Source organism: Chelonoidis abingdonii, chromosome 17 (assembly GCF_003597395.2).
Source record: "Chelonoidis abingdonii isolate Lonesome George chromosome 17, CheloAbing_2.0, whole genome shotgun sequence".
In the NCBI taxonomy this organism is placed as follows: domain Eukaryota; kingdom Metazoa; phylum Chordata; order Testudines; family Testudinidae; genus Chelonoidis; species Chelonoidis abingdonii.
Window position 1 is genome coordinate 8,933,436 of NC_133785.1, and position 26,443 is coordinate 8,959,878.

Here is a 26,443-nt window from a genome sequence, read left to right on the forward strand (position 1 = left end):
TAAAGATACTTAATGTAGAAAGATACTTAATACAAAATAACACAGTGCAATGTTATAAAGATTTATAGAGATAGTTAATACAGAGATTTCTCTACATCCATTGGTATGGCTTCACAGAACAAAAGATACCAACTCCAGACTTCTATGCTGGAATACAGCACTTCAAAATTATGATATGGAAATTGTACATATTCAGGGCAAGGAAAGCGTAGTGGTGGATGCACTGTGCAGGCAAGACGGTTCTGCGCAGAGAGATGTGGATTAGCCGGTGGCTGACCCTACTGCACCAATGTGTGTGGGGGCGGGTGGGGGGATGATTGACTCAAGGACTCATGGTGCCCACTGGCAGAGATTACAGGGAGGTTCATAAGGTTTTACAGTGAACCCCTGAGTCAGATATCTGCATAATAGTTCACTGAAGGATGGCATGAGAGGTCTCTGCTGACAGCCAGTAGTCCACTGTCGTTCTAATTAGTGTGAAATGTATGTATGGATAATATTTAAGAAGTTATGTATCTATGCTACAAATTATGCTTTTTAGGTCTTGGCGTTAAGGCAGATCACCAGGAGGTGGCACACCTCAGAAATGCTCCTATGTATTGTATGCCTCAGGGTATGCCTGTTTGCAGACTGAGCCAACTGCAAATTGAAAAACCATGAATCTACAAGAGAGCAAAACTAAAGAATAAAACCAACAGCAGGGAATGTCTTGTTTATGACTAAAGACAAAGGATTGTTCTGGGATATCTGAACCCTGGTCTACGCTATGAGTTTAGGTTGAATTTAGCAGCGTTATATCAATTTAACCCTGCACCCATCCACATGACAAAGCCGTTTTTTCTGACTTAAAGGGCTCTTAAAATCGATTTATGTACTCCTCCCCCTACGAGGGGATTAGCGCTGAAATCAACCTTGCCAGGTCAAATTTGGGGTACTGTGGGGTAGTGTGGTCGCAATTCGACAGTATTGGCCTCCAGGAGCAATCCCAGAGTGCTCCATTGTAACCACTCTGGACAGCGCTCTCAAGTCAGATGCACTGGCCAGGTAGACAGGAAAAGGCCCGTGAACTTTTGAATCTCATTTCCTGTTTGGCCAGTGTGGCAATCTGCAGGTGAGTGCAGATATCATCAGCAAAGGTGACCATGCAGTCCCAGAATCGCAAAAGATCCCCAGCATGAACTGAATGGGAGGTACAGGATCTGATCTCTGTATGGGGAAAGGAATCCGTGCTATCAGAACTCCGTTCCAAAAGACAAAACGCCGAAACATTTGAAAAAATCTCCAAGGGCATGAAGGACAGAGGCTGTAACAGGGACCCACAGCAGTGCCGTGTGAAACTTAAGGAGCTGAAGCAAGCCTACCAAAAAACCAGAGAGGCAAATGGCCGCTCCGGGTCAGAGCCCCAGACATGCCCCTGAGCTGCATGCCATTCTAGGAGGTGCCCCTACAACTACCCCACCCCTGTGCTTTGACTCCATCAATGGAGTAGCATGCAACAGGGATGTGGGGGGTTTTGGAGACGAGGAAGATGAGGAGGAGGAGGCTGAAGATAGCTCACAGCAAGCAAGCGGAGAAACTGTTTTCCCCGACAGCCAGGAACTGTTTCTTACCCTGGACCTGGAGTCAGTACCCCTCGAACGCACCCAAGGCTGCCTCCCGGACCCGCCAGGGGTAGAAGGGACCTCTGGTGAGTGTACCTTTGTAAATATTATATGGTTTAAAAGCAAGCATGTTTAATGATTAATTTGCCCTGGCATTCGCAGCCAGTATAGCTACTGGAAAAATCTGTTAACGTGTCTAGCGATGGAGCAGAAATTCTCCACGGACATCTCCATAAAGCTCTCCTGGATGTACTCCCAAAGCCTTTGCAAAAGATTTCTGTGGAGGGCAGCCTTATTCCATCCTCCATGGTAGGACATTTTACCACGCCAGGCCAGTAGCACATAGTCTGGGTCCCTGTATTTGCTGGCATTCAAACAACATCCGTTCTTTATCTCTCTGTGTTATCCTCAAGAGAGTGATATCATTCATGATCACCTGGTTGAAATAGGGTGATTTTATTAAGGGGACATTCAGAGGTGGCCGTTCCTGCTGGGCTGTTTGCCTGTGGCTGAACAGAAATGTGGCTGAACAGGCCTACTTCTCTAAAATCAACCCGTTTGAAAAATCTGGAAGGAAGAGGACTGGTTCCTGGCACAGCCACGTTAAAGGCATTCTCACAATTGCTGTTGCAGCAGACCCTCTTTGGATTACCACCTTTTATTAGGTCCGTCAGAGGGGACACAACAATGGCGACACAAGGGACAAATTGCCTGCAATACCCAACTAGTCCAAGGAAGTCTCTTACCTGGTTTCTTTGTTCAAGGAAGTGGGTAGGCCAACACTGCCTGCACTTTGCTACCTAGTGGCCTACATTGGCCTCATCCCACATTATTACCCAGGTAAGTAACAGTTTGATTTGCCAATCTGCATTTGGCCTGATTGACTGAGACCTGCTTCAGCCAAGGACTGGAGAATGGCTTGTACTTGTTGCAGGCAGGCCCAGTTATTGCTATATATAACAATGTTGTGCAAATATGCAGCATCATACTGCTGATCAGGCCTGAGCATCTTGTCCATTAAATGCCGAAACATTATTACCGCTTTGTCTAAACCAAAGGGCATTGTCTAGAAGTGGAAGAGCCCAAAGGGAGTCAGTCAAGAAGGCTGCTTTTTCTTGAAGTTTGTGAGAGAAGGGGGATTTGCCAATACCCTTTTTTAAAGATCTGTGGTACTGATATAGCTGACGGACCCTAAATGTTCCAGTAGCTCCTGGACTCTCTCTCACATTTTCTGGAGTGTGGGGTCTCTATCCTGCTGTCTTGGACCATCTTGATGAGATGGTGTATCAGCTGGGCTAGCTGCATGCAGGGGAGAATACACGGGGAAAGACCGCAGCAATAGTAAAACCTGAGCATTTTGTTCAAGTAATTCAGCATCTCTCTGCACGTGTGCTGGCTCTGGGTGAACGGATGACTGAAGTCCCAATTCAGCTTCTGCTGGGTAAGGAGTAGTCAATATCCCTTCCCTGGTTTTCCAAGGCTTTGGCAGGTTCAAATTGTAGACTCTGGTTTCTTTCCACCTCCCAAGCAGATGGACCTCACAGTCTACAGGGCCAAGCAGATGGCCCACTTCAAAAGATTCTTGTCATCTGGCTAGTCACTTGGATTCTGTGCTGGGGAGTAGTAACTACACTATCACTGGGTTGGAAGATCTATAGGCATGCACCCGTTCTTGTGCTTGCTGGGCCCCCAACAGGTTTTAGTGAGTAAATGCCATTGGAGGAGCTTCCTGAACTGGAGAACATCCTGGGCCACATTGGATGCTCTCAGTTCCTGCTCCTCCCAGCTCTCATATAGGAGATCCATTATCCCCTGAGGTTGTTGTTAAATAACAGTTTGAAGGGACAGAACCCAGTGGAAGCTTGCAGCATCTCCCTTATGGTGGGTGAAAGGGGAGGAAGTAGCTGGTCCTCAATGCTTGGGATCAAAGGATACAAATCTTTCAGCACTGCCTTCAGGGTTTTGTTGAATCTCTCAACTAATCTGTTCATTTGCGGATGACAGATGGAAGTCTTTAGCCAGGTTAGCAGAACCAGAGGTCCTCCTTGAAGGGAGTTAATGCAGGAGCTAGTCTCGCCATTCCAGGACCAGGACCAGGTGCTGGGACAGCATTCACAGTCTCTGGTTTTCCTAGCTCTTAGATCTGTGGTTCTCAAATTTTTATATTGGTGACACTGTCACAAGCAAGCCACTATTATAAATGCTAGAGATAAAATGGGGCTTGGGGGTGGAGATGACACCTCGCGACCCCTTTAGGGGTCATGACCCCCAGTTTGAGAACCCCAGTTCTAGACTGACATCCTAATGCATTTCATTAGAGCAGAATATGACAGCAACAGGGACCTGCAGCTTGCGGTGACTATTTTTTGCCTTTGATTGGACCAATTCTGCCTTCTGGAGACTCACGTGACAAACCTTTTGCCAGATTATGCCCCCAAAATTCATGAGCAGTTTGTGCAAGGAAATCATGCTGTGGCTCAGTCTAAAAATAAATTCAGCGGAATCCGGACAGACGTGGCACTTGAACAAACACTAAACAGTGATAGTAAAAGGGATTATTGGTGAATTTCACTTTGAAACCAGAAACCTTGGTCAGATAATTCATCACTGCTCGGGAGTGCTCAGTTGTAACAACTGTCATGAAGGTAAAGTTCTTTGGACACAAACCACGTCTGAGATTTCTCTCAGCACTTGTTAACAACTCCAGGCTCCAAATACTTCCATGCATGACCACTATCTCCATTCCACTAAAACAAAATGTACAGGGAGGCATGTAGGAACCACATAGCAACAGTGTGGCCTAGTGGCAAGAACAACGCCACAGCCCTCCAGATCACATCACAATTCTTCCAACTTATTCCTCCACCATTCAATACACCTGCACCCAACACAGTTAATGAAGTTAGAGTGTATGCAGATAGTTCCTAATGGCTATTGCCAGTGCCACTGAAAAAGTTTTACCAAGGGGCATGATAGATTTTCCATTACTTGAAGTCTTTAACTCAAGACTAGCTGTCTTTTTAAAAGACACGGTGGAGCTCAAACAGAAGTAATGGGTTTGATGCAACAATGAGTGAGGCTCTCTAGCCTCTGGCATGCAGGTGAGCCTAGCTGATCAGAATGGGCCCTGCTGGGCGACGGGCTTAAAATGTTTGCCTCTGCCTATCCACAGCCCAAGTACAATAAGGGCAGTGCCTACCCTCTCCAACTCTTCTCTAGTGAACAAGGGTTCAGCACCTGCAGCCCGTTCAGTTCTCTGACAAAGCTGCCAACGAGTAAGTCAGTTAAGCAATATAGGTATTTGTGGTGTTGGACTAAGAAACCCAATTCACTCACACAGGCCACTGAGTGGCTTTTAGATGAGAGAAGCTTCTAGTTAGTCCTGACTATTAAACATGGTTTCTAAAGTGCCAACAGTTAAACCCACATCCAGGTGCATTATTTATGAAGCTGCAATAGCGTGCAAAGAGTTTACGCTCTAGACTGGGGTGGCCAATCTGTGGCTCCAGAGCCACATGCGGCTCTTCAGAAGTTAATATGCGGCTCCTTGGATAGGCACTGACTCTGGGGCTGGAGCTACAGGCGCCAACTTTCCAATGTGCTGGGGGTGCTCACTGCTCAATCCGGGCTCTGCCCCCACTCCACCCCTTCCTGCCCTCTCCCATAAGCCTATCTGGCCTCACTCCTCCCCCTCCCCCTCAGAGCCTCCTGCATTTCGTGCAACAGCTGATCAGGAGCTGATCAGGAGGTGCGGGGAGGGAGGGGCAGGCACTGATCGGTGGCGCTGCCGGTGACGTATTACTGTGGCTATTTGGCAATGTACATTGGTAAATTCTGGCTCCTTCTGAGGCTCAGGTTGGCCATCCCTGCTCTAGACAGCCTTCATACCGCCAAGCACTGCACATTTTGCGCATCTGTCCAATCCACTCACTCTTTTTTTTTTAAAAAAAAAGAGATGCTGCAGCTAAATCCCTTTTCCTCAGATGGATGAGGATATGTCTTGTCCTTTGCACATACAGCAAGTTTGCAGCTCTTTGCCTTGCAATAATAAGAAGCAGATTCACCACTGTACAAACAAACCACTTGAGTAAGACACCTGTCCCACAGAGTTTACAATCCAAACAAGCAAGGAACAGACCAGATTGGAAAGTGCCGTGGATGAGCAGATAATATCAGAGCACCAAAGGATTTCTCAGTCTAAAAGCATCCCCCACACAGGGCACAATTCAGGATGACCTTTAAGGTTGACAGCCTGTTGAGTTTTCCAGGATGGAAAATCGAGCTTTTCGGGACTGGTATAACCATCTCCAAACTCTCCCACAGCTGGATTTGGGAACATTTAGTACTAACAGGGATGCATTATTACTCACTGGGCTCCCCACCATCTTCTTCTCCACCAAAGGTTTCCTCTGGGAACCACGCCTGGTAGGAGACCCTGCGATCCTCTCGGACCTGCGCCTTGGAGGAGGGGAGACAGCATCTGAAAGTGAGTGAGGGAAAAATTTTGAAGGTTGGTTGTTCTCACTGCATGGGGAAGCCCCTTCATCCAACCTACCAATGTGGGGACATTTAACTGTGTCTCAGTACTTTCCTACCTCCTGGTGTTTGCCTTCTTATAGGCATAAGAGGTTAGGAAGCTGTGAAATACCCTCCAGTCCTGCATCCTACCCCAAGGAGTTCTCTAACCTGAGGGAGACATTCCCATGCACCTTGCTCCTCCAGTGGACCCCCTCCCCCCCCAGCTCTCAGGAAACATGCCCTCAAATCCTGGGAGCAACACTTCCTCCTCAGACCCTGCTCCCCAAGCCTGTCAGCACTCCCGTGGAGAGCAATCCCATGCACTGCTATACGCTGGGGACCCGACTGGCTAAGCAGTAGTTCTGCAGAAAAGGACTTAGGGATTACATTGGATGAGTCAGCAGTGTGTCCTTGTTGCCAAGGAGGCTAATGGCATAGTAGGCTGCATTAGTAGGAGCACTGTCAGCAGATCAAGGGAAGTGATTATTCCCCTCTATTTGGCACTGGTGAGGCCACATCTGGAGTATTGCATCCAGTTTTGGGCCCCCCATTACAGAAAGGATGCAGAGAAATTGGAGAGAGTCCAACAAAGGGCAACAAAAATGATCAGGGGTCTGGGGCACATGACTTACAAGGAGAGGCTGAGGGAACTGGACTTGTTTAGTCTGCACAAGAGAAGAGTGAGGGAGGATTTGATAGCAGCCTTCAAATATCTGAAGGGGGGTTCCAAAGAGGATGGAGCTTGCCTGTTTTCAGTGGTGGCAGATGACAGAACAAGGAGCAATGGTCCCAAGTTGCAGTGGGGGAGTCCTAGGTTGAATATTGGGAAACACTATTTCACTAGGAGGGTGGTGAAGCACTGGAATGTGTTACCTAGGGAGGTGGTGGAATCTCCTTCCTTAGAGGTTTTTTAAGGCTTGGCTTGACAAAGCCCTGGCTGGGATGATTTAGTTGGGGACTGGTCCTGCTTTGAACAGGGGGTTGGACTAGAAGACCTCCTGAGGTCTCTTCCAAACCTAATCTACGATTCTTCCTTGTATCCTGCTCATCCTGAAATCCCCCTAAGAAAAATTAGTGCCCCGAACCCACCTAAGGGAAATATCCAATACCAGTGCCCCTAAGAGACCCCATCCCCAGAGTACCCCCCAGCATACCCAGTGCCCCCCCAGCACGCTCAGTGCCCTGCAGAGCGCCCACCCCGCAGCGCGCCCAATGCCCCGCAGAGACCCCTCCCCCAGAGCACCCCGCAGCGCGCCCAGTGTCCCGCAGAGACCCCGCCCCCCACGTGCCCAGTGTCCCGCAGAGACCCCGCCCCGCTGGGGACCCGCCCACAGCACAGACCCCCCTCCCTCGGTGACCCCCACACCAGCACTCCACGGACAACCCCGGGCCGCACTCACCCCCCCGGGCTCTGCTCCCCGCTGGGGCCGCGCCCGCAGACCGAGGCCGCCTCTGGCCCCCGCCCGCCATTCGTGGGCCTGTCCGCTCCGCGCGGGATGGAACCCGCCACCAAGCCCCGTTCGAATCACCCGCCGCTACAAGGGAAGTGACGCAGCGGCTAGTTCTCGCGAGGCTTCGAACCGGAACTTTCCCTGAGAGCGCCGGGTTGCGGGGACTTGCTCAGGTCGAACGTCATCAAACTGCGTCCTACCCGGAAGAGACGTGGCAACAGCGGACTTAGCCTCAATAGGAGCCTGTGAGTGGCAGGGGGACCCTATGGAGGGGCAAAGCGGGGCTGGCAGCTAGGACTCCTGGGTTCCCTCCCTGGCACTGGGGAGGGGAGTCTAGTGGTTAGAGCCCTGGGGGCTGGAAGCCAGGACTCCTGGGTTCCCTCTCTGGCACTGGGGAAGGAAGTGGAGTCTAGTGGTTGAGGGGGACGGGACAGGACTAGGAGCCAGGACTCCTGGGTTCCTCCCTGGAGCCAAGAGGGGAGTGGGGTCTAGTGGCTTAGAGCAGAGGGGGATTGGGAGCCAGGACTCCTGGGTTCTGTCCCAGCGCTGGGAGGGGAGTGGGGTTGATCTGAGTTTTGCGTTTGCTCAGTACACTTTCTCTCCTATGTTATCAGTGAAGCACCATGGGGCTGTGTAAATGCCCCAAAAGGAAAGTTACCAACCTTTTCTGTTTTGAGCACCGGGTGAATGTCTGTGAAAGCTGTCTCGTCGCAAACCATTCCAAGGTAACTGGACTCCAGCCCCAGTCTGGCTGCTGAGCAATGGCATCTCAGGGGAATGGGAGTCTCTAGGCCATCAGTTCTAATCTGCCCCCAGGGAGGGGGGATGGCAGGCTCAGGAGGGTGAGGAATGGGATATGGGGCTTTCCCCTTTTGGACACTGGTTCATATTTGAGCCAGGGTTGTAGGCAATTGAAAGTCTTCTTTGCTCAACAATCCCCTCCCCTGTCCCCAACCTCAGTTTTTGATTATCAGTCTTCCCCTATCCTGCGTCATGATTCCTGGAATGGTGCATCCTGTTAATATCCAGCAATGGACACTTTCCTCATATTTCCTCTGATCCTTACACAATTCTGTCCAGGGGCCTGCTAGCATGGACCTCACTGGATGTTTCTATATACAAATGCTAGGAATGTGATGAATTCTCTGTCTGCTGCAATCTTTAAATCATAAGTGGACATCTTTCTAGAGGAGATACTCCAGCTCAGACACAGATTATGGACTTGATGCAGGAATCGCTGGAGATTCTGTGATTTGTACTAGGCAGGAGTTCAGACCTGACTATTGTACTGGTTCCTTTAGGCCTTAAAATGTAAAGTCTTTTCTTGTGCTGCCCCTCCAGTTGCAACCCTACCTCACCTATGCCATGGGCTTTCTCTCACTAACTTCCTGTATTTTCCAGTGCATTGTTCAGTCCTATCTCCAGTGGCTTCAGGACAGTGATTACAACCCCAACTGTCGTCTTTGCAACACCCTCCTGTCCACCAAAGATACTGCCCGTCTTGTGTGTTATGGTGAGGTACTTTTAGCCATGGCTTTGGGGGCATTTCAAGAGCTTTGCTTGGTTTTCTTTTCATTAGCAAGTGACAGACCTGGCCACCAAAGCCTGATTTTTTTTTAAAAAAGCAATTTAAAACTTGGGTCAGAAAAGTGATTGCCAAAATGGCACCCTGTTTATTCTGTCTTTGTAGCTTGTTCATCAGACCAGCTATCTCTAGACACAGATTCCCCCACCCCTTTGCCCCACATAAGAACCAGCTGGCCTCTGAGAGTGGGAATAAAGCCCCTACAATTATGAGAACTGCGTGGTTGAATATAATGTCTATGGCAGAATGGTTTCCAGCAGCCTTGCTGTGCCTGGGGACTAATGGAAGGGGAGATGTTTGTGAAGTAGATCTGACTAGGGGAGTAAACTCATTTAGACCCTTCACTTAAAGACATTCCATGCTCTTCACCTTTGCAGATCTGTTTCACTGGTCATGTCTCAATGAGATGGCAAACCAACTCCCAAAGAACACGGCCCCAGCTGGCTACCAGTGTCCCAGCTGCAAGGGTCCAATCTTCCCCCCCGCCAACCTGGTCAGTCCGGTGGCCTCAGTGCTGCGAGAGAAACTGTCGACCGTGAACTGGGCTCGGGCCGGGCTTGGGCTGCCACTGGTAAGAGATTCCCCATGAGACTCTCGTCTTGTTGTGTGTCTCCTCTCTGGGGGTTTTCAAGATGGGAGCCAGGAGGACAGCCAAGCTGAACAGATACTGTTGTTAATGCACCAGCCAGAGATGAGAAACAGAGTATGGGGCCTTTCACCTCTTGTGGGATGGGGCAGAGGGAACTCTAGCTTCCGGCTTGAGCAGCAACCACTATCTGGGATTGGCTGAGTTGATGGGGCAGAGTTTGCTTTGGTGTCTAAGGTCTGACATAGTTCTCTTCTGTTCTCCTCAGATTGATGAGGCTGATATCATACAAGAGACAGAGTCGCCTGATACCACAGATTACACTGACTGGTCTAGCTTCTCTGGTGAGTGCTGCTGGGCTCTGGGTATAGGAATGGCACCACTGATGCCTGCACAGGGCCCATCTAGTCCCGTATCCACCTCCGCCACCCTCACCACGCTGGATTAGATCTAGGGGCCCACCCAGTGATGAGCTGCCAAAATCTTAACAACCGGTTCCCTACCGGTTCTTGGGCAGCACTTCGGCAGTGGATCCTTCACTCGCTCCGGGTCTTTGGCGGCATGTCGAGTGAGCGAGTGAAAGATCCGCTGCCAAAGACTCAGAGCTCCACCTGGTGAGTACAAGCCCCACGTGGATTTTCACGTTGTTTTTCAGTCATTCCTGCTGGGGCCCTGTCGAAACTGTTCGAATCAGGCGCTGCACTTCCTAAAGCCGACCCTGCACATTGGGGTTGCAAAATTGTATTGGGGGCCAAGTAGGGAAGGCTGTGCCTCCCAAACAGCCTGTCCCCCGTCCCCACATCCAATTCCCACCCATGTCCTGCCCCCGACTGCCCCCCTCAGAACCTGCAACCCATCAACCTTCCCCTGCTCCTTGTCCCCTGACCTCCCCCTCCTGAGACCCCTCCACTCTAACTGCCCCTCCCAGGACCCCACCCAACTCACCCCTCTCCCTGTCCCCTGACTGCCCTGACCCCCCCATCCACCACCACACCGACAGACCCCCGGAACTCCCACGCCTACCCAACCCTCCTCCCCGTTCCCTGACCACCACCCCAGAACCTCCGCCATCTCCAACCTCTCCCTGCCCCTTATCCAACCCCTCCTTCCAGCCCCGACCCAGCCCCCTTACCATGCTGCTCAGGGCAGCGTGTATGGATGGCTCACGGCCCGCTGGAGCTCACGGCCCCACCCTCTTACCATGCCACTCGGAGCGGCAGGAGCTGCAGAGCTGCCCAGGAGTGGCATGCTGAGGCTCTGCAGGAGGGGGGAAGGCGGGGGAAGGACTGGGGAGCCTCCCCAGCTGGGAGCTCAGGCGGGCCAGATGTGGCCCGCAGGCCAGTGTAATGACAGAAAAACCTCCCTCTCCCAATTGCCCACACCTTTAACAACCGGTCCTAAACTGGCTTCTAAATTTAACAACTGGTTTGCGCAAACCGGCTCCAGCTCACCACTGCACCCACCTAGTCTGCTATCCCCTCCTTCCACATTGGCTGAGAACAATGGGCATGTCTAGCCCAGAGTCCCCACCTTCCTGCTGCCTAGGATGACGCCAAGGGGTCCAATTTCATCTGCTGTCTCTTCTAAGGTGATCGGAGGGGAAGACTGGCTGGCTTTCAGGGATCAAGGAATGGGATATGAGACCTTTCAGTTCTAGGGGATCAGTTCTAGTTGGGCCCCTGACACAGAGATTCATGGAGCAAGTGGGTCACAGTTTGCTGTCCCAGCTTTGTAGATGGAAGCCAGGTGTCTTAGGCTGCCCCATTCCACGCAGGATTCAGTTTGTTCCCTTCTTTCTTGGCAGCAACTGCAGGCCCCAACTCAGATGAGACCATCCAGCAGAGTGCCCTGTCAACCTCTTCCTACAGCGCTCCGCCCGGCCTCTCTTCCCCACAGCAGCAGCACATGAACAATGGGGGGGTGAAGGAGGAGCATTCAGTCATCGACATGGGGAATGCTAGCAATGAAACCATCACCATCAATCCAGGTGAGCAGCATAGTTGTCCTTCCCTACGATGATGGGGGGATTACGAGTCAGTGGGACACAGCCCCTAAGAAATGAGGAACCAGTGGCTACCTTCTGAGTGGGGTAGCAGTTGTATGTGTCATATCCCTTAGGCTGTTTCCATTCACTCCTCTCTGGATCAGGAGTCCACTTAGAGGTCAAGATAACCCAAGGTCAAAGGATTCTGGGTCGACCACAGCTAACAGGGCTGGGGAAGAACTGGTGTACGGATTGCCTAGCTGTGGCGGAAGTGGGGACAGTATGGCTAGGGGGTGCCTGTACTCCCCACTACCACTTTCTCCTTTCCTGGTGCCAATGGATCTCTGCTAAGCTCCTACACTCCCCCATCTCCCCAGCAGCCTCTACACCACGGAAGGTCTATGACACCCGGGAGGGTGGGGGCGGCAGCAGGGCATCCGGCACCCAGATCGACTGTGATGAGGACAAGTACCGCCGGCGGCCAACGCTCAGTTGGTTCGCACAGCTTCTGAAGTAAGTGGTTGGGGGTGGGAGAAAACCAGTGCACATCCATGATAGGGCCGCAATCTCAGTTGGAGCCTGTGGGTATTGCCGTAATACTGCTAATGGGCCCCCGATCTTATTTGCGGTCTCTGGGCACTACCATAATACTGCTAATGATTCACATGCCCAGATGTGCCCGTGATCTTGCTTTGGGCCTCTGGGCACTGCTACTGTCATGCTAATAACAAGTCCCCCTGGCAGGAGTCGCTCTGGGTCCAAGAAGCGGCAGCCAAGATCTCTGATGCAGCGGTTTGTCATCATCCTCCTGATTGGCGGCATCGGCTTCCTAACCCTGATCATCATCATGTCAAAGCTGGGCCGGGCATCGGCTGACAATGACCCCAACCTGGACCCCATGTTCAACCCCCACATCCGGGTGGGCCAGGAATGAACCGAGCTGGTGGCTCCTCCCTGGGCACCAAGAATGGCCTGCCAAGGCAGGGATGCTGGGGACTGGCAGCTGCAAGTGGGGCTCTGGGGGGAGTTCAAGGGGAAGCCCCCAGCCAGGACACTGCTGGGTCAGCTCAGCAAAGAGTCAAAACATGAAACTGATGGGGGTGGGTGTGAAGTGACTTTGGCCTCTTTTAAAAATGAGACTCAAATAAATCTCTAGGTGGGGTGGGCAGAGCAGGATTTGGAGGAAAGGGGAGACTTGTACAGCTATGGATTGGGGGCCCCCGAGATGGGCTGGAATGAGCCCTCTGGTCGCTAAGTGCTCCAGCTGAGAATCAGCCACTGTAGCTGTTCAGCTTTGGAATGGGCCAGGCAAGAGGAAAGCGTCTGGTGATCGGGGAGGGCTTGTGCTTCTAGTGTGAGTGCGTCCAAGGACTCGGGCAAGTGAGAGGCAGCACAGGAATGGAAGCCTGGACTCCTGGGTTCCGTTGCCAGCCCACAAGGATTTATTGGTCTGAGCAGGGAGATGGGGAGCCAGGATTCCTGAGTTCTGTTCCCACTGCTGCTGACCCTGTTGTTCAGTCTCAGGTGAGTCACTTCCCTGCCCCATGCCTCAGTTTCTCCATTCTGTAACTAGCAGTGCTGCTGGTGGTGTGTGTGCAGGGAAATTGGGCATTTCCATTCCTGCCTGCAGAAGAGCTGGGTGGTAGCAGCACTGAAGGGCAAATGTCCCACACCGTCTTGAAAGCGTGAACTTCTTGGCATTACAGCCCTGCCCCCCTGAAACTGGCATCTGGCTCCTTAAATCCTGGTCTTCAATGCCCTTCCCCTAGGAGCCTCTCAACTGTCCATCCCTTGGAGCCTGCCAACCCAGCCTGTCTCAGTGGGTGAGAACGCAGTTGTCTGAATGCAGGTGTTTGAAAGGGTTCAAGGCTCTTTTGTTCCCTTTTCCGATTCTCAAATCCTGGGCAGCCTCTGCTTCCTCAGAGGTGTCTTGTCAAACCCATCCCATATTTGATGGACCCATTCCTGTAGCCTCAGAGCACTGCAGAGCTCTCTGATTCTAACCCCATGTGCTACGTTAAGCCACCTTGTGCTTTATTCACCCCTGTCCCCAAAACCCCTTTGCCCCGAGGAGGGAGGTGTAATTATTTTCCTGGTCTCAACTAGATGAGAGACAGTGGATCTGTTTGACACAGCCAGCTGCTGGGACTTTGCACGGAGGACTGTTCCAACAGAAACCTCCTTTCCTGCCAGGGGATGGGGCAGGATTGCAGCCCCACTCATAGACCCCACATAAAACTGCCCTTCTGCTTTGCTGGGAATAGGAGTGGTACTGAATCTTCCATCATCCCCCTGCTCCCACACATCCTTTAGGGATTCAAATGGAGTGGGCACTGGATCCCAACCCTCTCCCTGCCACACACACACACACATTTTAGTTTTGCAAATGCGGGTCAAACCAAATGACAGTAACCAGCCCCTTGTCGCATCCTCATTTGCCCTCCCCTTCTACTGAGCTATATGGGGAGGTATAACTTACTTTCATCTATTCTAACTTTTCAGATCAGTAACTGCCTGGGCCTTAACTTTGCCAGAATTCGATGGGCAAATACTGAGATCCACCCCCTATGTCCAGCGTTATTTGCAGGGATGTCGTTAACCCCCGCCCCCAACATCATCTCCATTGAGGGGACCCATCGCTTCCCATCTCAGAATACCAGGGGAAAGGGAAGAAGTTGGCTGGGCTTCTTGGGTGTGATTATTTTACTAACAAGAATGGGGTGGGGTTGGTGGCCCCCTGCATCCCATGGGGGCGAGGGGGTGTAATTCCAAAGTTGGTCCCTCCCATCTCTGTACAGAGCTGTCACTATCGGTGCTTTGGGTTGTCCCCTTCTGGAAAGGGGCGCGTATGTGTGGGAAGTATTGACCTGTTCTGGAATTTAGGGAAGGGATGGGACATAGTGCTCAGCACTGGAGTTTAAAGATTGGGGGGTGGGAGGGGAAGAGATTTCCTGGCTTGTGGATTTTCAGAGCTCTGGTGGGGATGGGGTTTCATGCTTTGAATACAGTTGCTTTCCATCTATTTATTGAAATGGTTGATAGGAGACAGTTCTTCCTGCAGGCTGTGAAATGCATGGGGCAGACGCAGTGACCAAAGAGAGCACACACCGCGCCCCCCTCCCCCCACCCAAAAACAGACCATTGCCTCTAACCATGCTGCTTTCCTGCATCCAGCTCTTTGACTAGGCCTTAGTCCAGACCTGCTGGTTTGCAATCTCCCAAGCTCCCACCCTTTTCTGCTAACGGCTCTGCTAGCCCTGGGGTAGGGGAGGTGGCATGGGACTTAGGCTGGAAGGCAGTAGAGGAAAAATATCACCTTCCTCACAAGCCACTGCCAGTGGAAAGGAGATCTGTGAACATAAGTCCTGTGGCTTCCACCAGTGGGTGGGGGCTGTTTGTGGTGGGGGATGAAGAGGCTGGAATCTGAACCTCTTCCACTCCCTTGTGTTGGTTCCAGCATGAGCCAGAGGGTTGGATCGGGCCTATGCCCGTTAGCATGACCATGTGGTCAGGGTGTTGGGGTAGGGGTTGTGATGGGCCCCTGCTGTGGAACGGATGAGCCCTGTAGCCATCAAATGCTCCCACTGAGGGCTGGCCACCTGAGTTCTTGAATGCCCATTCGGTGTGTAGGGGGAAAGATCCTGGCTGTAATGACTGCCTTGCTCCCACCTCCCAGGAAGGTGACATGACTAATGAATGACACCATCTCTAACACTACAGCAATATCCTGTATTGTTATTAAACTTGATTTTGGCTACAGCCTGACCAGTGTGTTACTACCCCCTTCCCTCCCCGCTTCCCAAGTCCGACAGATCTGGGGATGAATGCTGCGTGTGCATCTCTCTCCAGGGCTGCTTTGGACAAGGCCAGATGGGCGTTCAGTACAACTCCTCTCTATATTCAATAGTCAGGTAGTCCAGACAGAAGCGGCCCACGAAGAGGGCGAAGTTCATTGCTAGAAGGGATAGACCCAGAGCCTTGGTCAAGGGGATGGGAATGGAGTTCTCCCCAGAATAACTGAGTGACCACACATTCACCCTCACACACACGCAGGTCCCCCGGCTGTGCCCCTGTGTGGCTCTGAGTCATGCTCAGAAACCTCCTGAGCTGGGGAGCCTAAATCCCAGCTGCCATACCCCATGCAAACTGACTTTGGAAGGTATTCCCACTGGAGCACACTTTTAAGCTAGAGTTGAGGATAGAACCCAGTAATCCTGACTCCTGCTCCTCCCCCCAATCACTTAAACTGGTTAGACTCAGCTGAGTTTCCCCTGTTGCCCTTGCTGTGAATACACATCAGTTCAGGCATCAGGCTGGAGTTACTTACCCAGCGAGGTCAGGGCAAACCCCCTGAGAACCTTGTCACTGGTCTCCAAGGTGTAAAATGTTCCAAGCAAGGCCCCGTAAAAGCTCATCACATGGGATACCTGCAGCGACCAATGCAAATGGTCAGGGAGATGGTCAGGACCTTTCCCTGATCTGTCCCTCCCCAGTGCTAACCTGCTAGACCCCACTCCCCTCCTCATAGACTCGTAGGTCAGAAGGGACCAATATGATCATGTAGTCTTGACCTCCTGCACAAAGCAGGCCACAGAACCCTATCCATCCACTTTTATAACAACCCCTAACACATGACTGAGTTATTGAAGTCCTCAAAATTGTGGTTTGAAGACCTCAAGCTGCAGAGAATCCACCAGCAAGTGACCCAGCAAGTGACCCATGCCCCCGCGCTGCAGAGGAAGGCGAAAAAACCTCCAGGCCCCTGCCAATCCGCCCTGGAGGAAAATTCCTTCCCGACCCCAAATATGGCGATCAGCTAAACCCTGAGCATGTGGGCAAGGACTCACAGCCAGCACCCAGGAAAGAATTCTCTGCAGTAACTCCAGATCCCATTCCCATCCAACATCCCCTCACAGACCATTGAGCAGAACTTATCTGCTGAAGATAATCCAAGATCAATTGCCCAAATTAAACTATCCCATCATATCATCCCCTCCATATACTTATTCAAGGGGCTTAGTCTTAAAGCCAGATAAGTCTTTTGCCCCCGACTACTTCCCTTGGAGGCTGTTCCAGAACGTTCACTCCCTAATGGGGTTAGAAACCTTCGTCTAATTTCAAGTCTAAACTTCCTAGATATCCCAGTTTTGTACCCATGTTGTCCTTGTGTGCCACATTAGTTACTAATCTTAAATAATCCTCTCCCTCCCTAAGGGTTAATCCCCCTGATATATTATATGATAGAGGCAAGCATATCCCCCCGGAGCCTTCTTTTTGGCCAGGCTAAAACAAGCCAAGCTCTTTCGAGTCTCCTTTCATAAGCAGGTTTCGTCCATTCCTCGGATTCATCCTTCAAGTAGCCCTGTCTCTGAACCTGTTCCAGTTTGAATTCAATCCTCTTCTTAAACATGGGACACCAGAGACTGCACAAAGCCAATCATTCCAGGTGGGGTCTCACCCACGCCTTATATAACGGGTACTAACAACTCCTTATCCTTGCTGGAAATACCTCGCCTGATTGCGATACCTAAAACCGCATTTGCTTTTTTAACGTGCCATATCGCAGAATTGGCGGCTCCGATAGACATCCTGCTATCAACCAATACCCCAAGGTCCTTCTCCTCCTCTGTTGCTTCCAACTATGCGTCCCCAATTATATCTAAAAAATTCTTATTATTAATCCCTAAGTGCAAGACCTTGCACTTTTTCACTATTATATTTCATCCTATTACATTACTCCAGTTCTACAAGGTGGGTCCAGATCTTCCTGTATAGTATCCCGTCCTTCTCCATGTAGGCAATACCCCCCCAAGCTTCATGTGCATCCGCAAACTTATTAGCACATTCCCGCTCTTTTGTGCCAAGGTCAGTAATAAAAAGTTTAATAAGATTTGTCCATAAAACCAGATCCTTGAGGACTCCACTAGTAACCTCCTTCCAGCCTGACAATTCACCCTTCAGTACGACCCGTCTGGAGTCTCCCTTTAAACCAGTTCCTTACCACCTTTACAACTTTTTCATATTCATCCCCATCTTTTCCAATTAAACTAACCAGTTTTCCCCATGTTGGAACCGTTCAAATGCCTTACTGAAATTGAGTAAATAAGATCTTTATATACCACATTTTCCTGGCTAAAAGAAGAATTCTGGTCACCTTCTCCCAAAGAAGAAATCAGGTTTTGCACCAATCCTACCTGTAGGTTAGATATCCATGTTGCAATTCGTCCCAATTACCATTGACCTCAATGTCCTTAACTACTTTCACCTTTAAAATTTTTTCCAAGACCTTACATACTACAGACGTCAAGCTAACAGGCCTATAGTTACCTGGATCACTTTTTTTCCCTTTCTTGAAGATAGGAACTACGTTAGCAATTCTCCAGTCGTACGGTACAACTTACTACTCCTGCCCAGAGATTAGAATAGAACCCAGGAGTCTTAATACTGCCCTCCTCACCCCCTCATACTGTAGCCATCCCTCAGTATTCAAATGTATAAGGGGTATAGAAATGGCCAACCTGGATTGAACATAAGGTCTGACAGTGGCCAGAGCCCGTAGATCCCTGTCTAGTAGGGATGAGTTATCTCCACTTCAGAGATGAGGTGACTTGCCTGAGGTCACAGAGTCTGTGGAAGAGATGGGCATAGAAAGCAGGGGTCCAAAGTACTTGGCTAGTGCCTTAATCTCAAGGCCAAGCTGCAAGACACAAGGAGCAAGAGGACTCCCCTTACCAGTAGTACTGTGGTGCCATGAAAGCTCATGAGATCAAACTTCTGGGTCACAGTGAAGTGGTAGAGGTCTCCTCCGAAGATACCCATGTGAACCAGCAGCAGCAGGAGGGAGGCACTGGTGAAGATTACTTTGCTGGGGAAAGTGATGGTGACAAAGGGGTCCTTCCAGCTCATACCTCCCCATCCCATGCTAGGTGTAAGGACTGGCTGGTTGGTAACTTTGATGCTGACCATGGTGTTGGGAGGGGGTAATTAGCTCCAGGGCTGGAGGCTGTTTGCAGTGATGGCGTGACCTCACTGCAGGCTAGGAGTGGTTCAGAATCCTTGGATCAGGGTGCTGAGGTCATAAAAAACTGAGAGTTCTAGAAGGGTTTGCAGAACATCCATAGGGGCTAGGAGAAGGGATTGCAGGAGGCTGAGTGGAGGGACACTGGGAGAGCAGAAAAGAGGATACAGGATGGGGAATTATAATAAACTCTTACCCCCAACTTGAGATATCACAGTAATAAACACATTAGATTGTCCCCATGCATGATAGATTATAGATGGATAAATGAGCATGTATATTAGAGGAATATTAGATGGCAATGGGCTGGATGGATGGATGGACAGATTAGATGGCATGTGAAGGCATGGATTGGTAGATGGGTTGGATACAGTAGATGGATGTGGAAAGGGATGGATGGATGGATGGATGAGATGATGAGTGTGCATGGGGACAGAGTTGTGGATGGATGCACAGATTAACTAGACTAACAGATTGTAACTGAAAGTCTATGGTAACAGCAAGATGTCATAACCCAGTTTGACGGTGTCATGTGGTAAAATAAGGCCCAGGATATGTCATCAAATCACGCCTGTGTGCTGACATCATAAAATGGTCTGGGAAATGCTGTGTAGATGGCTGATTAATTCATATGTGCCTGGAATTTGACATCACCGCATGACGGGGCCCTGCCGCAGGCTTAGGGAGCCACGCAGCGCCTGTGCCCGCCCCAGCCAAAGGCTTGTTGTGGAGATAGAGGCTGTTGTCTGCCAAACAGCAGCGACGCGCCGGTCCGCGGGATCGTTAGATAAACCAAGAGAACAATTCCGATTCCGGAAGTGACCTCACCGCCATTGGCGAGTGAACGTTCTCAACAAACCTTCATTGATCCCGGAAATGACCTCATCGTCGTTGGCGCGGAGGGAACGGTCCCTACGTACGTCACTGGTCCCGGAAGTGACCTCAGTGTCTTTTTTCCCGTCCGAACAAAGCTGTGGCGTCGGCCGCGGGAGGATGTCGGGTCCCCTGCCGGGGCCGCCTGAGCCCGGCTCGGAGCCGCCGGGCGGGAAGCGGCGGCCGCACGGGATGCTGAAGCTCTACTACGGGCTGCCGGACCCGGCGGGGGAGGCTCGGGGCGGCCTGGCCCCAGGAGGGGATCCCGGGGGACCTACTGACATCAACGGGGCGCACTTCGACCCGGAAGTATTCCTCACTAAGGTGCTCCCTGGCGCTGGATGTGCTCAGCCCCGGGGGGACCCTCAACACCTGTGGATCCCTGTGTACCAAGGCCCTGCCCCCGATATTCCTCTGTGAGCCCCCCCCGACCCCTCTGCCAGACTCCCTCCCCACGCCTGGATCGCCGAGCCCTGCCCGAGGAGCCTCCCCTCCCATACCGATTCTCTAGGGTTCTCCCCTCAAGGCCCTGATTTACCCCTACCAGGCACCCAGACTCCTGCGGGGTAGCTCCCCCGGGGGGACTCCACACACTCACACTCTCTCTCTGTGTCTCTTCCCTGTCACAGCAGTGACTGCACCTGGGGATTCCCACCAAAAGGGCTCGACTTTATAGCTTGTCTCTCGGAAACCAGCCTGTCAAACCCATTTCAATATTGCAACTCCTGCTGGTGACTATTGCCTGCCTCCTTTCTGCTCCCTCCCATGTACCTCCATCCCCCCATATCGGGTGGGCTGAGGGGTACCAGCAGAACAGGGGAGTTCAGGCCTGAAATTGATGGGGCTGCAGGTCAGGCTTGAGGTGCACCAGCAGAGCTGGGGAGGGCACCTAGTCTAGGCCTGAAATTGTAGGGGGCAGCAGGTCAGTACTGAGGGGAATTGGCAGAACTGTAGGCCTACGCCTAGGGTTGGGATAATAAGGAAACAGGTGGGGATTGAAGGGCACTGGCAGAGCTGGCATCCCTGGCCATGCCCCTCACTCACTGTTACTCTCCCTAGCTGAGGAAGGAGTGCTCACTAACCCAGCTTATGGACTGTGAGACTGACATGGTAAAGCAGATCCGTGCCCTGGACAGCGACATGCAGACCTTGGTCTATGAGAACTACAACAAGTTCATCTCAGCCACAGGTACCACGCAGGGCTGCCCAGACCCCAGTCATCCAGATGTGTCCTTAGCACTGGGGCTGAATCTTTGGGCCTGGCTGATTTCCTTCTTCTACTCCCCAGACACAATCCGCAAGATGAAGAATGACTTCAAGAAGATGGAGGATGAGATGGATTGCCTGGCTGCCAACATGGCTGTCATCACGGAGTTCAGCGCCCGCATCAGCAGCACCCTGCAGGACCAGCACGAGCAGATCACCAAGCTCTCGGGTACTGGCCACAAGCTGCCCTCTGAGCCTCCTGGAAAGATCCAAGGGTCAGATCTGGGGTGGTAGGGATACAGCGCTGAATTAGGCTCATTGGTTTGGCCCAGGGCAGTAGGGATGGCGTGGGGAGGCATGTCAGGCTAGGTAAGCTCATCGGTTGTGTCCAACACAGTAAATCCTATGTGAGGTTCAAGTGCAGAGAGGATTCTGGAAGAGGGTGGTGGGTGTGCTGTCCTCTGCCTTGGCTGGGCCAAGACACCAAGTCCCTTTTCACGAGACAGGGACTCAGGAGCGGATCTAGGGCTTCCAAGGATAGAAATGAGGTGTGGAGGGAAGCCTGGGAGGGAGAGTCCTGTAGCTGCACTGTTCATTCCCCTGCTTGGCCAGTGCTGTGGCTGCTCTGCTTCACAGCTTGGGAGGACAGTATTACCCTGGTCGCCCTGATCTAGGGCCAAGATGGCAGCTGATGGAGGGGGAAGAATCGCCCAGTGAACCACCCAGTGACCAGAAGAATCAGGATAGAACAGGGGTGGTGGGAGGGTCCATGAAGAGCTCCTCCTGAGGAGCTGGAGAAGGGCATAGGGAGGAGGTGTGTGCTAGGAGATGCTGGCACTGCCTCTAACAGGGTTTCTCTGGATCCCAGGGGTCCACACGCTCCTGCGAAAGCTGCAGTTCCTCTTTGAGCTGCCTGCCCGCCTCACCAAGTGTGTGGAGCTGGAGGCCTATGGACAGGCAGTGCGCTACTACAGCAAAGCCCGCTCTATTCTGCACCAGTACCAGCACATGCCCTCCTTCCAGGGCATCCAGGACGACTGTCAGAAGATCATGGCCAACCTGGCACAGAAGCTGCGTGAGAAATTCAGGTACAGGCCCTTGGATCTGATCCAGTGTTGGGGGAGTGGACAAAGAGCGAAGTGGGACAGCTGCATTGGTCTGACCCAGAGTGGGAGGGATACCAGGGTAAATGGGTGGAAAGATCTGATCTAAAGGATGATAGGTTGACTATTACCTTATCAGCCAACTGCCCCCATTCACTTCAGTCGGTTTGTTCACTCTGAAACTTAATGTCAATACAAATAGTGACAGCATGGTGGAAATCAGCAATATTGAGGTCTGTCATTAGGTTTCAGAATTATCACCCCACTTAAGACAAATGGACTGGATTCCAGGTCCAGAAGCTGGATGCTGTTGTTAATTCCCATAGCCATCCCTCAAACCCTGCTGCAGGTGCATTGAGAGTGAGGGGTCTGTGTCTCAGCCCCCCTACCATTTCCAATGTCCTTTCTTTTCCTTGGTAGGGATGGGGGCTCAGGGGCAAAGGACCTGGCTGAGTGTGTGGAGCTGCTGCTGCAGCTGGATGAACCAGCAGAGGAGCTGTGTGACGAATTCCTTTCCCATGCCCGCTGCCGGTTGGAGGCTGAGCTGGAGGCCCTAGAAGCAGAGCTGGGGCAGCCAAGTGGTGCCCCTATCACTGACATCCTGGAGTTCATCGACCGTGGCTGCAACATCTTTGTCAGCAACATGTGCCTGGTGATCGCGTCCTACCAGGAGCTCTTTGTCAGCCGAGAAGGAGTGCAGGGCATCACCCGCATGGCACAGGACAAGCTGGTGGCCTTTGTCAACTCCCTCATGGAGACATACTTCTCCCTGGTAGAGCAGCGCATCCAGTTGGAAAAAGGGGTCGGGGACAACTCACTGCTGGTGCGGGCCCTGGACCGCTTCCACCGGCGCCTACAAGCCCTGGCCAAGCTGCTGCCGGCCTCCAACGTGGCAGCAGAGGGCACGGAGATTGTGGTGCGGGCTGCTAAGGAGCGCATCCGCCAGTACCTGCTGGCCCTGCAGAGCTTCTACCAGGACTGTCTGACAGATGTGCGCCAGTCGCTAGCTGCCCCGCGCCTAGCAGGCAAGGAGAGCCCCAACCTGGCCGAGCTGCTGGGCACCATCTCAGCCTCTGTCCTTAACCAGATCAAGTCGGTGCTCACCTACGTCCATCTCTTCATGGCAAAGGACATCACTTTCTCCAACAAGCCCTACTTCAAGGTGACACTGCTTGGGGGGGAGGAAGGGACTGTGAGCCATGGGAGTTAGAGGTTGAGAGTCAGGTATATTCAGTTTCTCCTCCAACAGTTCTGATGCCCCTCAGCAATCCCTTGCCCTTTTCATCACGAGAAGTCATTCTTCCGCTCTACTCTGCACTGGTTAGGCCTCAACTGGAGTATTGTGTCCAGTTCTGGGCACCGCATTTCAAGAAAGATGTGGAGAAATTGGAGAGGGTCCAGAGAAGAGCAACAAGAATGATAAAGGTTTTGAGAACATGACCTATGAGGAAGGGCTGAAAGAATTGGTTAATTTAGTTTGGAAAAGAGGAGGACTGAGAGGGACTGATAAGCAGTTTTTGCAGGTATCTAAAAGGGTTTGTCATCAGTAGGAGGGAGAAAACTTGTTCACCTTAGCTTCTAATAGTAAGAAAAGAAAATCAATGGGCTTAAAACTGCAGCAGAGGGAATTAGTTGTCGTTAGGAAGTAATGTCAGGTAGTAAACCCACTGGAAATAATGCCTAGGGAGGTTGTGGAATTCTCCATCTCTGAATATTTAAGATAGTTAGAAAAATGTTCTGTCAGGATGTTTAACAAGTAATTTGTGTTCTGCCTGAGGGCAAGGGACTTGGACTCGATGACTCTCTAGTCCCTTCCAGTTTCCTAGAGTCTGATGAATTCATGAAATCAGACATTCTTTCAAAGACGCTATATAAGGGGTTCACTATTCATTAGTGCCATTTGTAGAGGATGAAGGAGACCAAAGGAATGCCAAGTGGTTTCAGGGCACTGTTTAGACTTGGGGGAAACGGTTTCAATTTCCTTTCTCTGCCAGCAGGCACCTCTGTGGAACCCTGGCAAGTCACTTACCTTGCTCTGTGCCTTGGTTTCCCCATCGTCATAAGGGATAATAGCCACTGGGGAGGGTTGAAAACACCCAGGGCTGTGTGGGAGCCGGGGAAACTGGGCCCGCAATCAGGTGGGCGCAACGGCTCTTTCCCCAGCCCCACCTCACCCCCAGTTGGTCAGGGCCAGCACAGCCGAAGAATGTGGCAGGGGACGACCAGAGCTGCAGGCAAGAGGCTGGTGGTGGCTTCCCTCCCAACCTGGAACGTCCTGTCCCTGCTGCCCCCCTTCGCCCCTGAAGGTTTCCTCATGTGCCCCTGGGGCGACACGCTTCCCAGGTGGGGGTACCTCTGGGATTAATGTGTTCATGCAATACAGGTCTGTTGCTCTTAGGGGGTGTTCCGTTTCCGGTTATCGCTAAAAAGGTGAAACCACGTATAGTCAAAATCCCCAAAGCCCTTTAAAATCCCGCCCACAGGCCCGGTGGCGAGCCGGAGGGGGAAGGGGCATTAAAGGATCCCACCGGTCTCTGCCGCGGATTTTAAAAGGGCTCCACCGGGCTTCCCACCGGCGTGGGGAGCCCAGAGGAGCCCTTTAAATCCTGCCCGGGCAGCTTTGGCAAGCCAGGGCTGGGCTGCATTTAAAGGCTCGAAAAGCTCTACGGTGGGCCTGGAGGCCTCAGCGTTTGTTCGCCCCAGGGCTACCAGCCACCTTTGCGCTGGGAGCCCTGCGGTGATTAAAGGCCCTGGGGACTCCCAGCCACAGCTGTGCCCAGACCTTTAAATCTTGAGGCGCACGCCTCTTCTACTGAGGCCGCCGCACGCCCCCCCTGCCTGACTCCAACCGTTCAGCGTAAAGCTGAATGCGCATGTTAAATGCGGCTAAGTTGCAAGAGACCTGTTACTTTCTGTATCAGTCGCAGGGTTTCACTGACTGCTGACTGAGCCCTTCCTGACTTCATAACTGGCCTTCAGAGCTGCAGCTTTATGAATGTCCCATCCCCCACAAAGGGCTTTGTGCAATTGAGGACTACAACCATAATTGTGCTTTATGTGATACAACAATTCAGCTAGGGTTGTTGCTCTCCTTGAACTAAGGAGCCATGTGAACGTCCACAGATTCTAAAACCCAGAAGGACCATTACGATCACCCGAAGTGCTCTTCCAGCCACACGGCAGCTGTAAATTTCCCCCAGGAGCTGGATTAAAGGCATGAAAGAATCAGTTTAAAAGATTCTATTTTGCTTTGAAAGACTCCAGGCAGTGGCCAGCACACGGCTCCCTGTGAAGCTGTTCCAGGTTAATTTGCATCCTCCCTGCAGGGAAATTTGCTTTATTTCAAAGTACATTGTCTAACTCCAAGCTTCGCCATTGATCTGCTATTGCCTTCTTTCTGGTGGACTGAAAAAACCGCTATCTATCAGATAGATTTTCAAACTGCTCAGGTGCAGAGAAGAGTTCCTAGGCTGAGGGGGAAAAGGAAGCTTGATCTTAGGAGAGGAGACTGGAAAGAGCTGGCTTGTTTTACGCTATCAGACGAAGCCAGAGGGGGGGATTCGACTCTTTCTCCCATACAAGCAGAGGGGCCAAACCCAGGAGGGAGAAGAGCTATTTGAAGTAAAAGGACAGTGTTGGCCAAAACCAGGGATTAAGTATCCAGCGAATCGGCCGGCTGGATTGAGAAGTTTCTACCCTTCAGGAGGGGAAGAAAGGCGCGGGATTAGCAAGGAAGCTCCTAGTGAGGTCCAGAACATGTAGGGATAAAGTGGGAAGGCTAAAAAGCGCGTTTGAACTGGGACCTGGCCAAAGGAAATCAAAACCATAGTAAAAGGTTCTACAGCCACAAAATAAGAAAAAACAAAGAAAAAGAAAAGTGGCCCCTATACCACTGAGGGATGGAACGAGGTCAGGATAAACCTAGGCATGGCCCCAATATCTAAATAAGGACCTTGCCTTCGGTTCTTTTAAAAACATGAGGAGTTTAGGAGATGGACGGCAATGAGAAAACAGGAATTGGGATTACTGAGGGTGGATATTAACCGCAATTCTGAGGCAGAGGCCAAAGACTTGGAACAAGCCTAATGGGAACAAAATCGAGGCCCGCCGGACACTTTCCATCCAGATATTAAAGGAACTGCGCGTTAAATGCCAAGCCCCGGGGTTAGCAGAATTTTTACAGCAATCCGTAAACTCGGGGGTTTACCGGACACTGGAGAATTGGCTAACGTAGTTCATTTAAGGAAAGGAATAAAATGATCCGGTATTATAGGCTTTAGCTTGACTCTAAGGGTAAGCTTGAAAATTTAAGGGAGAAATAGTTAAGACATTGATCAATGTAATGGACACGAATTGCAACATGATTTACTACAGGTAATCGTGTCAAACCACCTGATCGCCTTCTTTGAGAAGGTACGGATACTTAGACAAAGGAAATGCGGTAGACTAATTTACCTGGATTTCAGTAAAGCGTTTGACACGGATTCCGCATGGAACGTTAGTTAAATGAATCTCCTG

General features: G+C 51.4%; 4 protein-coding genes across 5 annotated transcripts in view; 2 read left to right on the forward strand and 2 right to left on the reverse strand.

The window, feature by feature from the left end:
- Positions 1-7,666, reverse strand: part of CDCA5 (cell division cycle associated 5) — an 18,544-nt gene extending 10,878 nt beyond the window's left edge. The window contains exons 1-2 of the mRNA XM_075073303.1: positions 7,520-7,666; positions 5,972-6,081 (exon numbers count right to left, since the gene is read on the reverse strand). Of these exons, the coding sequence (XP_074929404.1) occupies positions 5,972-6,081; positions 7,520-7,589 (180 nt within the window). The 5' untranslated portion in view covers positions 7,590-7,666. The remainder of the gene's footprint in view (positions 1-5,971; positions 6,082-7,519) is intronic.
- Positions 7,667-7,726: 60 nt separating this feature from the next.
- Positions 7,727-15,484, forward strand: ZFPL1 (zinc finger protein like 1). 2 transcript variants are annotated; one of them, XM_032797579.2, is made up of 8 exons: positions 7,727-7,815; positions 8,185-8,295; positions 8,972-9,083; positions 9,533-9,726; positions 10,010-10,085; positions 11,546-11,728; positions 12,103-12,238; positions 12,470-15,484. In XM_032797579.2, exons 2-8 carry the CDS (start codon positions 8,194-8,196, stop codon positions 12,657-12,659), a joined length of 993 nt encoding a protein of 330 aa, XP_032653470.1. In that variant the 5' UTR covers positions 7,727-7,815; positions 8,185-8,193; the 3' UTR covers positions 12,660-15,484. The 2 variants fall into 2 exon arrangements, with proteins under 2 accessions (XP_032653470.1, XP_032653475.1); XM_032797584.2 differs by having other exon boundaries at positions 12,106-12,238.
- Positions 15,437-19,351, reverse strand: CATSPERH (catsper channel auxiliary subunit eta). The gene is made up of 3 exons (XM_032797596.2): positions 18,458-19,351; positions 16,053-16,152; positions 15,437-15,680 (listed from the first exon to the last, which is right to left on the reverse strand). The coding sequence occupies exons 1-3, from the start codon at positions 18,689-18,691 to the stop codon at positions 15,604-15,606; spliced, it is 411 nt and encodes a 136-aa protein (XP_032653487.1). The 5' UTR covers positions 18,692-19,351; the 3' UTR covers positions 15,437-15,603.
- Positions 19,352-19,667: 316 nt separating this feature from the next.
- VPS51 (VPS51 subunit of GARP complex) overlaps positions 19,668-26,443 on the forward strand; it is a 14,470-nt gene continuing 7,694 nt past the window's right edge. The window contains exons 1-5 of the mRNA XM_032797564.2: positions 19,668-19,940; positions 20,676-20,805; positions 20,905-21,051; positions 21,691-21,910; positions 22,346-23,087. Of these exons, the coding sequence (XP_032653455.1) occupies positions 19,737-19,940; positions 20,676-20,805; positions 20,905-21,051; positions 21,691-21,910; positions 22,346-23,087 (1,443 nt within the window). The 5' untranslated portion in view covers positions 19,668-19,736. The remainder of the gene's footprint in view (positions 19,941-20,675; positions 20,806-20,904; positions 21,052-21,690; positions 21,911-22,345; positions 23,088-26,443) is intronic.